Source organism: Apis laboriosa, unplaced genomic scaffold (assembly GCF_014066325.1).
Source record: "Apis laboriosa isolate Shangri-la unplaced genomic scaffold, ASM1406632v1 scaffold69_cov144, whole genome shotgun sequence".
Classification (NCBI taxonomy): Eukaryota; Metazoa; Arthropoda; class Insecta; order Hymenoptera; family Apidae; genus Apis; species Apis laboriosa.
Window position 1 is genome coordinate 3,650,838 of NW_025224165.1, and position 18,802 is coordinate 3,669,639.

The 18,802-nt window shown below is 22.2% G+C and overlaps 2 protein-coding genes across 12 annotated transcripts in view; one reads left to right on the forward strand and one right to left on the reverse strand.

Annotated features, from left to right (window-relative positions):
* Positions 1–10,508, reverse strand: part of LOC122719089 (moesin/ezrin/radixin homolog 1) — a 29,517-nt gene extending 19,009 nt beyond the window's left edge. For 2 of the 9 annotated variants that reach the window (XM_043944639.1, XM_043944635.1), the window contains exons 1-3: positions 10,352–10,508; positions 8,383–8,441; positions 6,914–7,093 (exon numbers count right to left, since the gene is read on the reverse strand). In XM_043944639.1, coding sequence (XP_043800574.1) covers positions 6,914–7,093; positions 8,383–8,394 — 192 coding nt within the window. In that variant the 5' untranslated portion in view covers positions 8,395–8,441; positions 10,352–10,508. Of the gene's footprint in view, positions 1–3,668; positions 3,786–6,913; positions 7,094–7,332; positions 7,739–8,382; positions 8,442–10,351 lie in introns of those variants that run through there. The other 7 variants (XM_043944641.1, XM_043944640.1, XM_043944642.1 and 4 more) reach the window with 6 other exon arrangements.
* A 685-nt stretch (positions 10,509–11,193) lies between these two features.
* Positions 11,194–17,894, forward strand: LOC122719024 (probable E3 ubiquitin-protein ligase HERC4). Of its 3 annotated transcripts, XM_043944524.1 has the most exons (19): positions 11,407–11,580; positions 11,915–11,995; positions 12,521–12,710; positions 12,812–12,922; positions 12,986–13,108; positions 13,207–13,482; positions 13,553–13,704; positions 13,806–13,922; positions 14,006–14,272; positions 14,405–14,532; positions 14,696–14,864; positions 14,956–15,255; positions 15,329–15,514; positions 15,654–15,737; positions 15,805–15,987; positions 16,064–16,374; positions 16,526–16,675; positions 16,759–17,098; positions 17,164–17,893. In XM_043944524.1, the coding sequence occupies exons 2-19, from the start codon at positions 11,993–11,995 to the stop codon at positions 17,314–17,316; spliced, it is 3,243 nt and encodes a 1,080-aa protein (XP_043800459.1). In that variant the 5' UTR covers positions 11,407–11,580; positions 11,915–11,992; the 3' UTR covers positions 17,317–17,893. The 3 variants fall into 3 exon arrangements, with proteins under 3 accessions (XP_043800460.1, XP_043800459.1, XP_043800461.1); XM_043944525.1 differs by lacking the exons at positions 11,407–11,580; positions 11,915–11,995 and adding an exon at positions 11,194–11,333; XM_043944526.1 differs by lacking the exon at positions 11,407–11,580 and having other exon boundaries at positions 11,983–12,083; positions 17,164–17,894.
* The last annotated feature ends 908 nt before the right edge of the window (positions 17,895–18,802 follow it).

Genomic DNA, 18,802 nt, shown 5'->3' on the forward strand with positions numbered 1-18,802 from the left:
TGAAATATATTTTTAGTTAATATTATTGTATAATAAAATAAGAAAGAATGATCCTATTAAAAATCACATTAATGATTCTTTTGTTATATAATCACAAATAATTGAAAAATTATGTTAATTATGTTAAATAGAATATTCTGCACATAACTTCTATAATATATAATTTCAATGAATTATTATATAATCCTATTTAATGAAAATTAATGAAAATAGTTTTCCAGATTCACGGTTCACAAATTGTATAAATCGTTATTAGCTTCATCTATAGACGAAAGATATCTCTCCTTATGTAATCTTGTTCATACGACACTTTAAAGTATGGTTATAGTGGATGCGTTTTCTGACGATTTGTTATCCTAACGATTGCGCTTGAAATATTTATAGGATAAATTCACGGAATATCTGAAAAACTAACCACATAACCATTCTCATAAAAACCTATTTATTTGATTGTTTTAACGAAGTAAGAACATTAAATCGTTAGAAAATACACTTACTGTAAATGCAGCCTTAAGCCTCTTTCACACGGCAATACTATTATCGTCGTATTTGTATGATAAATACCAATTGTATATATAAATTCAATAGAATCTTTCAAACGATCGTTATCTAAACTTATTAAGTTTGTATATAGGATCAGTATCATATAAATATCAAGATATTTATGTTGCCGTGTGAAAAAGACCTTAGACAAGAAAAGGAATACCATTTCGTGCAAGAAAGTTAACGGGGAAATATATATCTTAATCTTTATTTTGATACGCTCTCGAATAATGAATAATCATTTACTAAAAATAGCATATTATAAAACTAAAATATTTTATGCAGTGATATATTTAAAAAGAATGAAAAATATTCGATAAAAATTAATTCAAAAGTAAAAAAAATCATAACGAATGATATCATAGCGAAAGGGTTAGATAAAAAAGATAAGCGAATTAATAAAGAATATTAAAACAATGATATGATTGCACGTTCGTAAAAAGCTCTTTTTTTTTTTTTTTTTGCTTTTTCGATTAACTGAGGGCAGTAGCATAATCGGCAAGGTCATGCAATAAAGATGATTAGTCTTTGGGATGCGAGTAGTTTTCTTGTTTCCTTAAATGGCGTCTGCATAATGAGTCATCAGCCGCGTTATTTTCATGCCAATTGACGTAACAGACTCGCGGCTGGAGCAAACAAAAGCAGTTTCCCTTCTCTTAGAGCAAAATGCACACAATCTGTGCGTGCATTCTCTTTCTCTTTTCTTTTTCATTCTTATCAAACTTGTAAAACACTGATGATAAGCGATGAAGCTACTAAATCTCCTAAAGAACAGTCAACGACATCACCTCATATTGCACCGCTATTTATACTTGGCGAAACGCGCTTTAAAAGGCAAACGTCATCGGCAGGTATATCAGAACGATAAGCCGAGAATTCACAAGAAGCTAACATCTCTTCGAAGAAGTGTAATTTCTTGGTAATATATTTACGCTAAAATGATTATAGATATTGATCAAACCGAGGACAATATAAATACATAATGTAGAAAAATTAAATAAAATATGGTACATAATTTGATATAATTTGGAGGATTTTTCAGCAAAAAGGATTTTATAATTTGAAAGTTTTATGATTTTTGAATTACCGCCTAAAAAAATATTCTATATCATGATGTAGCTATCAGATATCAATGAGATATCAATAAAAAAGAAATTTAGTACAGTTTTATATAATACACAGGTCCGTTTATCTCATCTAATAAAAAATATCTTTAATTAGAAAAAGAACAATTAAATTATTAAATTATTAAATTAATTATGTTTTGCTGTTTATTATTATAATAAGTGATTTTTAAAAATTTTTTCTTAATGTTAAATCATAAAGCAATAATTTTATCGCTAATTTTTTTAATTTCCTTAAAATTATTATAAACTATTTGTTATGAACTATTCTCATCTTGTTATAAGATTTTATCGATATCGATAAAAAAAATAATACTTGAATCAACTTGTAGAACATGATTATTTTTTATTTAATATTATTATTTCTTTTGATATTATTATAATCTTTTGAAAATTTCTTTTCACAAAATGCATTTAATCTTAATAAAGAAAAAAAAATATTGAAAATTATCTAACATAAGCAAACAATTAATCCTTTTTTATAAGTTTATTTAAATAATCAAACTTGTTCAAAAAATAATTTATAATTTAATAAACAATTGAGAAATTCTGGGAAAAAACACATCAATTTTATATATATTTTATATATTTTAATATATATCAATTTTTGTTTCTTTCATATTATCAAATTTAATATTATTTTTCTATTTTCTAATATAAAATTTTCTAATATCATAAATAGAATTATATTAAAACTTCTTGATCGACTTCCTTGAAGACACATAAATTTTATTTACTATTATTCACAATCAATTTAATAAGATTAATAGATATTTAATAAGATATTTAAAAAAGACAATAAGATTGTAACCAAATGAATTTTGTAACTAAAATTTAATAATTGAAATTTAATTAAAATTATAATTTTTTAATTAAATTGTCACTTTGAATAATTAATAATAAAAAAATTATTTTTTCAAAAATTTTCTCTTTCTAAATATTAGAGATAGATTACACATGTTGTTATTGTTACATTAACATAAATATTGAAAATTTACAGATGCGGATATAGAAGTGCTTGGATATTGAAGATTTATTTTCAACAATTGCTTTAGAAAGAATTTGTGTATACAGTATACATACGTAATTCATAGGCATAATTTATTCTTCGTTATGATATTAAGCAATTTAAACAAGAAAAGTTACTGTAATTTCTTCTATGTTCTTTTTACTGTTTAATCTATATTTTTTTATTTTATTATTCTTATATTTCTCAACATAAATTTTAATTGTATCTATTCCATATTTATATTTTATTTTATTTTTAATCAATTTACTTGTTTTCAAATATTAAAATATTTATAATTAAATATAATAGAAAAATATTTTTCTATTATATTTAATAAAAAAATTAAATTCTATATAAATCTAATTTGTAAAATAATTAATTATTTCAAATAATACTTTTAATAAATAATATCTGAGTTTTCTCTCAATATCATTTCATAGATTATATTAATAAAAAACAAAGAAATAACAAAAAAATTCAAGAAAATATCTTGTATCATAATCACAATTACAAAGATATATCTTGAGATAATAATTAAAAAATTATTTGAAATATGATTAAAAAATAATATATATATAATAATAATAATAATAATAAATTAAATGCTAACTACTAATGTAATAAAGAAATAAAAAAAAAAAAAATAGAAAAAATATTCAAAAAACCATTTTCTATCACAATCACATTTCTATATGAACATATTTTGAGTTAATAATTAATTTCATACAAGATAAATATTTAATTTCACGAGAAGAAATAACATCACAACAATAACGGTATCTTCCTCAACTTAGCTAAACGTTCTATCATCAAAGAAGTTTGAGAAACGGTGACCTATTTGCCTTCTCTACTATCTCTCTCTCTCTCTCTCTCTCTCTCTCTCTCTCTCTCTCTCTCTCTCTCTCTCTGTCTTCATCTAAACCTTGCTTCATTTTCACATCGAAGAATCTCGGAACGTGAGAAAACCAAGTCCCTTCTTTCCTTCCGCTTACCAGGTCATCTTCAAACTCATCGTCATCAGTATCCGAGTCCGAGCGACCTCTCAGCTTTCGAACTTTCTTTTTCACCTCTTTCTTCACCACCCTCGTTATCATATTTTCCGGCTGCATGCAATCATTCGTCGGTCGTTAAAGAAAATCTCTATCAAACATTACCAATCAACTCAACCGGACGCTGACTAGCTTAACTATCTCTCTATGTACTGAGATATCTCGCCTACTGATTCGATAAATTAGCGATACATTCGTTTTTTTAATTCTTATTATTATAACTATATACATAGTTATATATACAAAATATTTCAATACGATTCAGTCGGTAGTTTTAAAACGGTATATAATAAAAGAAAATTTTTTGAAGAAAAAATTGAATAATTTTAATTTTGTATTTATATTTTGTATATTTGGTATATTTGATCACTGGAAATATTTTGAGGATTTTAAGAAATAAAAAAAATGCATTATGTAAAAAATGTACAATATATTTTTTTAAAAAATTTTTAAGATTCTTTTTTGATTTAGGGAATTTGTTTTTCCAATTTTCAACGAATATCATTTTATTTATTTATTTATTTTTATATTAGATATAATCAGATAATCAATCGTTTATCATTTTATATTTGTATTTCTAATGAATTTGTATTTCTAATGAATATTCAAATTTAATTTCTCTCTCTTAATGTAATAAATATAATTTACTTTTATAATTGAAAGAAATTTTTAATTAATAAATTTCATAATTTTTCAACAATTATCAAGAATAATTTAATAATTATAAAATAAAAGTTTAATATTTGATGTTATAACTGTTAAATATGTATTTGAATGTATTTATTTATGTATTTGAATTTTTAAAATTTAGCTTTTAAAAAATATTCATTAAAAAATGTATCGCTTTTTTTTTCTATGCATAATCAAAATATTTAATAAAATCATATAATTTTTTTATTATACTATGATTTCTACAAATTTAACTTAAAATAACAATACATATAATTTTCATTTATATATATATATTCATTTATGTATATCAATGTACTACTATCAATGTACAATGAAGATATTCATCGTTATTTACAATTGCAGATAACATAATTACGTTATCTAATCTTCATTTTTGTTAATTGAAAAAATAAATAAGCTCAAAATATTTTTTAAATACAATTTTAAAATATCATTAATTTAAAATTTAAATTAAATTTCAAAAATAAAATTCAAAATCAAATGATTATTTAATAAGTGAAATAAAAAAAAATTACAATCCAAACCTAATATCTTTCAATTTTTCTATTGATACTACAAAATAATAAATAATTATCGATTTTAATTTATTAATTAAGCCATTGATAACTACTCAATGCAAACTTCAATATAAAATATATAAAAATATATTTTTTTTACAAAATAAAACTGGAATATAATTGCGCGTAATTAATCATAAATTAATTATAATTCAATTAAGTCTACATAAAAAATAGAAGAAAATTACGATTCCACAAATGAAAAATTTCAAGATTACTTACAAACGAATCTTATATTGTCTTAAAAGATAATTTTATGTAATAGATACATGTTATAAACAATTTTTCTAATTTCGATCGTTTCTCAGAAAATCATTATCTATTGCATATGTTTCTATATGTCGAGTTAAATCGAATTTCACCTGGCGACCACATGTTGTTCCACAAGTTTCTAATTTTCCCACTGGAAATTACGTATATATATCCTATTCTAGGAATGAAAACAAGGAAAAAAAAAAACGATGATTCGAAGTGCTATAGTCGCTTAAAATTGATTACGTTTAGTCGGTTCGCAAAAATGTTGAAAGAAAAGACGACAAGGAGACAATAAAGGTATACGCGACTGTGTCAAGGTGAAGGCGCGTCTCATCAACCACTTGGTGAAAGCAAATGGAACATCCATTTGATTGTAACTGTTCTTTCAAATCATGTGTTGAAAATCTAAATACTAAATTCTATTTAAAAAAAAATTAATATTCAATTTTTATGCAAATTATTTTTATCAACATAAAGAAAAATAAATCTATATAAAAATTGCTTTCAAATTGTTTTTCTCTAAATATAAGACATATATTTTATTATAGATATTTTACATGTTTTTTCTCATTGAATTCATTTTACATATTTTTATATTTTTAAATTGTTCATAAATATATAAATATCAGCAATCAAATAATATTTTCTAAATAAATTATCAAAAAAATCATATTTCATAATTACTTTCCTAATATACATATAAATCTTTTAAAAATTAATTATTGAAATGTAAATCATAAAATAAATCAAAATATCTCGAGTTGAAAAATATCATTATATAATAATTATATTTTACAAAGGAAAATGCATATTTTTATATCAAAATCTAAAATATAATAAAATATACTTTTTTAGATAATTGAAAATTTGAAAATGAAAATTTTAAAAATTTTAATTTGAATATTTTTTCTATTATTGTAATTTATGATAAAATGATATTAATAGTTCAATCAGTTTGAATTTTTTTAATTTATATGCAAAAATTAAAAAAATTATTTATGTAAAATAATTTTTAAAAAAATATTTTTGCTTATGTTTAATTTTTATGAACTAATATAAAATTATTAATATACTATAATGATTAAATAGTTATTTTAATCATATATTTGTTTCAAAATATAAAATTAATTATGAACTATATATTATAAAAAATAAGAATATTTCTTTTTATTAAAAAAAATTTAAAATTATTGAATGATGCTATAAAATAAGAATCAACTGTAAAGTTGAACGTATGCTCATACATAGCGAGCCTACAAAAGTCGATGACATCAGCATCCGCCGTCACATCTCTACCTAGGTCATTTTTTTTTATCATGATAAAAAACTTCTAAATCTAATCTTTATCAATTATGTGTTTGAAAAAAATGATAATAACTAAATTATATTTTATATACATAATAAAATATATAATAGTTAAATAATTTGCTTTATGAAAATTTATTAATTTAAATTCGAGCAATTATATTATTATTTCTAAATAATAATATATCTATTATTATCTATTATACGAAGCAATAAATATTTAGCATTTATGCTATACAGAGTATGTTTCACATTAAAGCAACTACAAAAGCTTTCATATATTTGCAAATTTAACTCAATTTTATATAAAAGAAAACTATTGTGAACAAATATAAGAAATAAGTAATAGTTATTGCAATAAATAATCGGTCATCTTACCTTTTTATATAATTTTATCCACGTTAAATCACCCTTATTGTCCGTGTATTGAAGTCCGAAAAACCACACCTCACGCAATCCGATCGTTTTTACAACTTGATCAAAAAGTTGTTTTCCTGTCGTTGTCTGCTGGATCGCGAACTCTAGTTCGGCGTCCATCGTTGTTACTCTCACATTCATCTTCACATATAAGAAAAGAAACAAGAATTAGAAATAATAATAAAGTTTAAAATAAATAATATTATTCGATAGAGAAAAGGACGCCACTTTTAATTCTTTTCGTTATATAAAATATAAATTTTTTTCTTAAAAATGAATAAAAATTTAACAAGAACACTAAAAATTATGATTTTAAATTATATTCTTTTGGAAATATCATTAAAATAAATTTGAAAAAATCAGAACAGAATAACGCTTACCATTTTAGCACCAGCAACCATGGCTACGATGATATAAGAACGTAAACGCAAATTCAAATGAGATCAAAACCGTTAAAACGATCTATGTCGATAAATGCTTACTTATTGCAGGTCAGAACACGAATAATTCGAATAGTGCACTGTAAATTTGTAGATGTATTGTTCAAATTAGATAAACACTGAATATCACAAAACTTAACCGTTCAACTGTCGACTTATGCCGGTCTCAAGTCATACAATGAGCTAAGGGGCAAGTGCAGTCGGCAGCGTCTTTCCCCCCACTTTTCTCCTTTAAAGCAGTGCATCGTTGTTCTTCTCTTTTCGAATCATAGGTAGAATTTGTAAGAGAAAGGGAGAAGAACGAAAATGATCACGTGAGGAAGCCGGTGCGCGTAGCCATAGCCAATCAGCATTTAGTTAAAATACCGGGTGTACAAAAGGAATTAACTTTTCAATAACGGTTCATATTCATATGAGTTGACATAAATAGAATTTTTAAAAAATTATAAAATACTATAAAATAATTATTTAAATATCTATATAATATGTAATTTATAAATTTAATATTTTAGTTTAATTATTTCTTCTCATATAATAATTATAAGATAATTATTATAATTTATAATTGATATATATAAAATTATATTAGAATATTACTCTATATATTCTATTATTATCCATTATCTATTATCTTATATACTCTATTCTTCCTTTGATTACATTTTTTTATTTTTGTGTAATTACTGAAAATTAAATTTATTAATATTTCGCATTCAAATTAATATATTTATTCATTTATAAATTTTATTATTTTTGTACATATATATATATATATATATATATATATAACAGTATTATATGTAATATACATTAAATAATTTAACTATTTTTAACTTTTAAGAATAATTTTTTATTCCTATAAATTACACAAAATTATACAAAATTATATTTGTTATTGTGTATTTTTAACACAAAATTTAAAATAAAACTAATAAATATAATAATTTAATTTTTTTAAATAATTTGTTGCATTTCATAAAATATACATACCGTTTTCGGCATATTGGCACTTTTGTTTTTTCGTGTCAAACAACGAAAATATAATCAATCTGTAACAAAAATTAATTGTAATTATATAATAAAATATATATTAATAGTAAATTCTAAAATATTAGATCAATATCAAGAAAAAATAAAATTGAAAAAGCTAAAAAAAATGTTCCAAAATATTATAAACTATAAATATTATATTTGAGAAAATATCAAATATTTTTATATATTTTTTAAATATTGCTTTTAAAATTTATTTTTATTTTTTTTATAAAATGATTATTTTTAGTAATATTTTTACAATATTTTTTATAAAACTTTTTACATAAAATATATATTTAATAGATATTTAACTACTTGCAAATTAATGGCAATTATTGATAATAGTGAAAAATAACAAAATCATTATTAAAAATTAAATTTTCACAACTGGTTAATTAGAATTTATCCTTGTCAACAAAAAAAGAAGTAGCACATTCACAGAACTGCATACACGTCTCCATATTGGAAGAAGAGACAGGTTACAATGTAAATCCGCGTGACCGACATCCGCTCGCAGCAAGGAGTGCCTGCGCACTGTGTCTAGCATTCCCCTTTTATCTAGGACTACTACGTTCGTTGAACTATTGATATCTCCTATTTTTTTGTTAATACCGATAAAAAAAGTTCTGCACGATGTATATGTCCAACTTTTCACGAAACATAGAGATAGAAAGTATCTATTAATAAAGTTTCCATTTCCGACTACTGCGTTCGAAGTCCAAAATACTCATCCCAAAATCTCTGTTTATGTGAATAGTTAAAGCAGCTTTCGCGAATACTGTACAAATTTAATATTTTTATTTTAACTTTAAGCGTAATTTTACAAAAAATAATAATTGAATGTGTATGATCAAATTTAAAATATTTGTATGAAAAAAAAAATTTTTTAAAAATATAAAAATCATATATCATATCATCATTAAAAACGTTCACATAAAATGATGAATACAAGGAAAATATTATGGTGAAAAATGAAATCATTTTCAAGGTTGTTCCTTAACGCGAAATATATACAATTTTAGTAATATATATATATATAGTAATTTATAGTAATATATATAAGTTATTATAGTAATAATATATATTGTGTAAATAGTAATTTACACAAAGGTTATATACCTTTATTTCATAAATATTAAATACATTTGTCATAATTTACGTAAAATTAAAATAATTTTATATGTATACTAATATAATATAAAAATCAAATTTTAAATAAATACCAAAATATTAATTAATAAAAAAAAATTATAGGAAAAAAACTTTTGCATACTTATATATTGTGTAAAGTAGTTAATTGCTGAGATTAGCTAGAAATGCGTAGGATTAACAGAAACGTAAGCTTCTATATTCTATCGTCTCATTTTACTTTAAAGGAAAAAATGATTGCTAAACAATATATGAGATTAAGTATATATTATATTTAAACTGTGATAGCATTTATATCGGTAATTGCAACATTGAATTACTTGAATATTTTATTCTATAATGAATAATTATTTATCTACATTTACAGAATCTTTATTTTCATGACGTGTTTACTGCATGGTCCTTCATACGAAAAAAAGGTTGGGATGTGATATGTCACCTTCAATAAATAAAATTATAAGGCAAATATGTTTGCAAAACTATTATATAAATATAATACGTAAAATTGAAATGTCAGTCATGAATGAGAAATGTATTCATATTAGAAATTATTCAAGGCTATTATCAGATAAATAATTTAAAGAAATAACCTATATATATAATTAATAGCAAAAAGTAAAAAATTTAAAAAAAAAAATGAAAAGTAAATATATCTATTATTATAAAAATATTAATATTAAAATATGTGATATTTTGAACAATTAAAAAACAATCTATTCTAAAATTTATATAAAATCTACTTAATATACTGAATTAGAATTCAGTATATAAAACTTACATTATTGTGATTATGAGATATAAATTCTACGATACATGTGCCACACATTCACAGTAGGCCAGTGGCACTTGCACTTGCACTATGCCCGTTAAAGAAAATGACAGGAAATTGTACGATCCACACCCAAAAATCTCGTCACGTTCGGACAATACTGACACCTCACTGATAATATGGCTGCCGCCTGCCCACCCGCTCGCTTAATTTTCTTAAAAAGGAGGGATAAATCATGAACTATGTATACAAGATAGATGAAACAATCCACTATAAAATAATAATTCAATACTAAATACAATCAAAGAATATATTATATTTTTTTCCTAAATTTTTTAATAATTTTATCATATTATCATTTATCATTTAATATTTGTATTTTTATTTTTCATTAAATTATTTACTTTTAATTTTAATATATTATAACTTTTTCAATTTCTAAATTTTTTTATTAAAATTTACTAGATCATAACAGAAAGAATATATATATTCTTCATATTTAAAATTAAATTGTAATATTTTATAAATATAAATTCTATCATGTAAATTCTATCATATAAAATTTTATAATTTATTTGTTTTTATTTTAATATTTATAAAAAATGATTTATATAAAAATAATTAATGTTAAATTATATGCATTTATATTTGTAAAGTAAAAAATATAAAATTACTATGTAATTGTTGTTTTTAAATATAATATATAAATATTTTTTTGTATTTTTATTAATCCAAAAATATCATTATTCATTCTTTATTATCTCTTTTACATCAAATGAATATTTTTATATAAATTTTATTATTATTTCATAAATTTAATGCTTTGTTTTGATATTGTACGTCAAATTTTGTCATTCTTAAAATTGTGATCTTATGGTAATGAATGTTCGTAAGAATGAAGATTTTTTTTTACATTTACAAGTAAATTATAGTACATTCTAAGTTTCTAGTATTTATATTTAAGTGTTGAAACACTGTATTCACAAGAAATGTAAGTAAATGGTAAAATTATGATAGTAAAATTGTAATAGTGATATATTATTTTACTATAAAAATAAATTCTTATTGACTTACAAGTGAAATTTGCTGCATTTCACTTTCTTGTTCATTCCTTCATTTTTAATTTGTTATTTTTTAAATCCATTAAATACCATCATAATCTAAACTATTTAATATCAAATATCTTTCATTTCTCTTAACCTAATTTGATAAAATTCTGCTTATGACAAGAAAAACAGGTACAATAAAGTTTAATGTAATATTGATTTTAACTTAATATATATTTGCACAATCATCTTTAATGCAAATTAAATTTTTTCAGATTTCAGTTAAAGACGATAAATTGAAATATTTATCTCTAAATTGAATTTTATATATAATTTAATTTTATTCATCTTTTTACTCTAAATCAAAACAAAATTTTAAATGATGATAATGACATATATCTTTTTTAAAGAAATATAATAATATCATAATATAATAATATAAAATGTTTTTATTATAAATATTGTGTATTTAAAGTTTTAAATAAGAAAAAATAAGAGAATTTAAAAGAGAATGTGTTATTTTTAGGATGTACCACATGTTTTTCATAAATAGCATATCCCATCCACACTTCTGATGCTTTCAGTATGAGAGAAATAGAAAAATATGGTTAGTTACTGATATCTGCTTTCTCCCAAATATTATCATAAACATTAATTATTACTTTTTTATTACTTGCAATATAATATTACAAAAAGTATGTATATATAAGTATGCATATCATTTATTTTGAATTTATCAAATTCAGTTTCATTTTTTTTTTAAATTTCTATATTTCTATATTTCATACTATGTATGAATAAAATAAAATAAATTATAGCATACAATGTAAATAATATAATTTCTGTTATACATAATAATATAATATGTAATAATAAAAGATAATTGATTTAATATAATTTATTTAATTTTGGTTTAATTATTATACATAATGTTATAATGAAATTTTTATTAATTATATAATATAAAAAAATTAGTTTAATAAGATATTAAAATAATTGAAAAAATTATCTTTTGAGTATAAAAAGAATATATATAAATAATTATTTTATTATTTACATAGATTGTAATATATATAAAAAATACAAATATTAAACAAAAAAAGATATCTATTTTATATTATTATTTGTGTAGGCAAACTGGAATAAAAAGCGACGTTTGGCCAGCGAGCCTGTTATAGCAGTGGATCCTTTACATAAAAAAAAAGATATGTTTTGTTGGGGTAGTACTATACATGGGGAATTAGGTTTGGGTGGTATAGAAGATGAAAATATTTTGATTCCCCGTGAACTTGATTTTAAAAAAGCTGCAGAAATACAGCAAAGTAAATTTATAGAATCATATATTTATATATATATATATATTTTATTATATATATATATATTTATTTTATTATTTATATTTTTAAATAATTTTTCTTTATAGTTGCATGTGGTGAAAATTATACAGTAGTTATTACTCAAATTGGTGAAATATATTCATGTGGGAATAATGATTATGGACAACTTGGTCATGAAAAAGGAAGAAAAAGATTACGTAAGTAAAAAATATAAATAATCAAATTAGATTTATATTAAATTGAATTAATTCTATATTTAGAATTGATACCTGGATTGGATGCATTTGTATTCAAAAAAGCAGCTTGTGGAGCATATCATACTTTAGCAATAAATGAATGGGGACAATTATTTAGTTGGGGATCTAATACAGAAGGTCAACTAGGTAATATTATTTGTAAATATTAAAAAGTTATTCATAGATATTATATTTAAAAATTCCTATTTATTTTTTTATGTTTATATTTTATAACTTTATTATAGGTTTAAATTCTAAAAATTTTATGGAATCTTCACCACGTATGGTAAAAACCTTAGGAACAAGTGTAGTGGTACAGATAGCTTGTGGAATGAAACATGCATTTGCATTGACAAATAATGGAGAATTATATAGTTGGGGTTCTAACAGTGAAGGGCAGCTTGGTTTAGGTACTGATACTAAATATGAAATAAAGCCCAAATTTATCAGTGCCTTTATTGGAATTCCTATTGCCTTTATTGCCTGTGGAGGATATCATAGCATAGCTATATCAAAATCAGGTACTATAAAGATATGAAATACATAAAAAATCATTTTTATAATAATGAAAATAATTAAATTTTACTATAGGAGCTGTATTTGGATGGGGAAAAAATACATTTGGTCAATTAGGATTAAATGACACACAAGATAGAAATTTACCATGTCAGTTACAAACATTACAAAATGCAAAAATATGTTATGCAGCTTGTGGAGAAGAATTTTCTGTATTTTTAACAGTAGTAAGTGTTTTCAGTTGTTGAAAAAATAATTTTATCAATATTATTGTTGAAAATATGATATTATTAATAATATTAATAATATTATTTAACATTTAAATTAGGATGGTGGAGTATTTACATGTGGTGCTGGAATGTATGGTCAATTAGGACATGGAAGCAATAGTAATGAAATTTTACCTCGTCAAGTGATGGAACTTATGGGTAGCACAGTTACACAAGTATGTTATACAAAAAAATAGTTTTAGTATATCTTGTATCTATTAATATAATATGTTTATATTATTCAATATTTAATTTTAAGATTTCATGTGGTAAAAGACATACTTTGGCATTAGTACCATCAAGAGGTAGAGTTTATGCATGGGGTTTAGGTGGTGCAGGACAATTAGGTAATCATTCAACTCGAAGCGTAACAACTCCACAAGTAGTACATGGTCCATGGATTGCACCAAATGGTTCAACAATAATAGACGTTAATAAGCAATTCAATTCTCGTACAATTGGTTATGTTGTTAAACATATTTTCACTGGTGGAGATCATTGTTTTGCCACAGTAATTTCACAGAATGTAAATATTTTCTTACAATTAGAATTAATAAAATACATATGAATGTAATTTATTAATGATAGTAGTATGTGTGTGTGTGTGTGTGTGTGTGTGTATATATATATATATATTCAATATATATATTGCTTTTAGGATATTGTAAAACCAGATGACTGTAGAATACTAGAGAGCACTTCTCAAATTCTTACAATAATTGAAGATCAACTAATGGCATGTCAACGAGTTCCGCCAAATTCATCTATTGATCATGAACTTATGACGTGAGTAGGAAAGTTAGTACTTAAAGCTATTTTAGATGTGTAGAATTTATTGAATTTTTTTAAATTTCTTTTTTCAACTGATAATAAAAAATTATGATTTTGCTTTTTTTTATATACAAATAGTAATATAAATTACAAATTTTATGAATTAATATACTTATAGATATTTAGAAACTGTATTTAAAAGTTTGTCCTGTATAACTGGATCATTCTTACTTAAAAATGATGCTCATTATGGATGTTCAAGTAAGCATCATGGGGTGGATCTTGATCAAGCTAGTAGATTATTTGGAATTATTAGAGAGTTGGATAACAAGACAATTCAAGAATTGGTATATAAATATAGAATTGGTATAAGAAATATAGATTTTATGAAATATTATTATGTTTGAAATTACAATAAATTTATTATTCTTTTCTCAGATATTTACTTGTATAACAGACAGTTTGATTCCTTCTTTTGTTAATTTATCATCTAAAATAATTTGTACGGAATCTTTAAGAATCTATTTAATATTACCTTTATATCATGGTTTTGTAAATCCTCTTAATTGTAATTCATTGCATAAGCCATTTTGCAAAGCTATTTTAGCATTAAAGCCAGAGATTCTTAAAACTGTTACAAGTTGGTGGCTTAAGACACCACCCCATTATTTTGAGAGATTAGTTAGAGTTCATAAATCAGTCGTTTTACATTATGTAAAACAGTTTAAATCAAATAAGGTAATATTCAAGAGTTATTTATTTTATTATTATAAAAATAAATAATTAATATATCTTAAAAATTGTTATATAGGCTGTATCATGGGATGTGACATTGCAAGTTATCTTAGATTCTTTACATTTATTAAATAAATTGAATAACGAAGGCGATGAAGGCAATAAAGTACCTTATTCTACATTTCATTTACCAGAATTAATAGAACTTATAGATATAAGAACTGATTATATAAAATGGATTTCAGAAAAAGAATCTTTTTCTGTACGTTATGCATATAATTTTCTTAATTTTCTTAATTTTTTATTATAATATTTTCTTATTAAACTTTTGATACAATCTTTTAAAAATTCTTTTAATCAAATATTTATAATTTATTTACACAATTACAATTTTTTTTCAGTGCCAAAAAGTATTCTGTAATTATCCTTTTCTTCTTGATGCAAATGCTAAAATTATACTTCTTGAAACGGATCAAGCTATTCAGGTAAAATAGAAGTTTATATTAAATAAATTTATATATTTTTTATATTAAATTTGCTTATCTATATTAGATGCAATCAGCAATGAATGAGGCAGCAACTCTAGCTGTAATGAATCAAATGTTTTTTGATCCATTTTCTATACCACATCATAATCAATTTGTAATATTGAATGTTTCGCGGGAAAATATTGTTGCTGATACTTTGCGAGAATTGTCACAATATAATTCTAGTGATTTAAAAAAGCCTCTTCGAGTGAGTATTAGTACATAATTTTATTCCATTAAATATTTTATTTGTAAAACACAACTCATAAAGTTGATTTATAAAGGTAAAATTTCATGGTGAAGAAGCAGAAGATGCAGGTGGAGTTAAAAAAGAATTCTTTATGCTATTACTAAGGGAAATTTTAGATCCTAAATATGGCATGTTTAAACAATATGAAGAAACTAGAATTATATGGTTTAGTGAAGATTCACTTGAAGATGAAAATATGTATTTTTTAATTGGAATTCTTTGTGGACTAGTTATCTATAATTTTATTATTATTGATTTGCCATTTCCATTAGCTTTATATAAGAAATTGTTACATGAACCAGTTGGTTTAATTGATATGAAAGATATGTCACCAGTACTTGCCAAGTAAATTATATTTTAATCATAAATATCTTTATATTATATTTTATACTTTATTATATCTTTCTTTCTTAATTTAAAATAAATTTATAAAATAAATTTTGTTATAATATATAATATTTTTAATAATCATTCAATATAATTAATATTATTTTAGAAGTATGCAAAATATATTAGATTATGAAGAAGCAGATTTTGAAGAAGTTTTTGGTTTACATTTTGAAATAGTTAGAGAAGTATTTGGTGAAAAGAAAATATATGAACTCATACCTGATGGTAGTAAAGTTCCTGTTACATGGAAAAATAAGTATGCATATTTTTTTTTTTAATTCTTTGTTTTATGTTCTTATTTTAAATTTTATATTTTAATGAAATTATTTTTGTTTACAGAAAACAATTTGTTGATTTATACGTAGATTATACATTAAATAAATCTGTAGATCTTCATTTTCAAGCATTTTATAAAGGTTTTCATAAAGTTTGCGGCGGTCGTGTATTGGAATTATTTCATAGTTATGAACTTATGGCTGTAGTAGTAGGAAATGAAGATTATGATTGGGAAGAGTTAGAAAAGAATGCAGCATATAAAGAAGGATACACAAAAGATAATCCTACTATTGTATTATTTTGGCAAGTATTTCGTGAACTTCCGTTGGAAGAAAAGAAAAAATTCTTACTATTTTTAACAGGAAGTGATAGAATACCTATACAAGGCATGAAAGCAATCAAAGTAAGTTGTTTCGTATGTTTGATTTCATATTATTTAATGTAGTATTATAATATTTTTTATTTTAGATTACAATACAACCAATGAATGATGAACGTTTATTACCTGTTGCTCATACATGTTTTAATTTACTTGATCTTCCTCGATATCAAACTCGAGAAAGATTACGATATAAATTATTACAAGCAATTCAACAAACTCATGGCTTTTCATTAGTATAACTTACTATTGTAATCATGCCATATATAACTTTATCTCAGGCTTAAATTGAAATTTTATTAATATTGAAAAATTATAAATCATTCTATATCTTTTTTTAGAGGCTATATATCTGAGTGGTTAAATGGAAAAATTTACATTATTGTTATTCTATTTTTCTACAATTTATTTAATCTAAATCTAATTAATAATATTTTGTAATCATGATTGTACAAGGAATAGATACATATTTCAAAATGTAAGCAACTGGTTCAAAAAATAACATGCAAATGTTATATTATGTTATTTAAATATTATTCAAATAGGATTTACTAAATTTTTAATTTTATAATTTTATTAATGCTTTATTTTAAATAAAATAGTATTTAAAATTATTATATTATATTTAGATTTCAAAAAAGAGATGAACTCAGGGAAAATTATTAGTAAATATGTAAAAAATATTTGTTAATAGTTTAATTTTTAAAAATTAAAAATACAATTAAATTATTTTAATTGTACTAATTATTTGATAAAAAAAACTTGCACAACAGTGTTAAGAAGTTATTCTACTGTACATGACAAAAGCTTATTTAAATTATAAAAAAATGAAAATTATTATTAAAATTTATTTAAATAATTTATTGCTTTACTTTAGAATAAACATAATAAATAAATAAAAATATGATTTATTCCAAAACTGGATATTCTATAAATTGTATAAAACAATTTATACATTGTTAGTAAATAAACGCATTTGACAAAACAAAACCAATATAACAAAAACATATTTGTGAAGTAAAAAAATTTTATCTTATATTCATGTTGTATCTTGAAATAAATTTTATTAAAAAAAGAAAAATTATATTTAATAATGTTATTTGTAAATATCTTTTATTTATACACATCGATATATTACATTATTAAAAAGTTTCGTTATTCGTTTAATAGACACATGGTCAATTTCTTTTCAAATATTTTCGATATTAATGATTTATTCATTAATATTTTTCGTATTTTACTCGATTTATTCTAATATTGAATTCGTTAGTCGTCGAGAAATCTGAATTAAAATATTTTTTATCAATGACAATATTCTATAGAAATACGTATTTCACTTAATTGTGATTATTTTATGGAAAATAACAGTATACTGCTGAAAACATTAAATTTTATTCATATTTAAAAGAGAAAGATGGAAAAGAATATGATAAATATTTTTAAAATATATATTATTGTTATTTTCAGTTATTGTTCAAATATGAGAGTATAAGTCATGGCAATAAAAAGCCAATTCCATCAGTCTCAATATATACAAAATATATTGAAATTCGAAATTTGGATATATTTTAAGAATACATTTTAAGAACCTTTTGTATATCTTGCGAAAATTTTATTATTTTAAACTAAGAACTGGAAGAGCAAAACACATATAAATTATATGTGTACAGTTCTAAGTCTTATATATAAAAAAATAAATCGAAACATATATATTAACCAAACATTGAA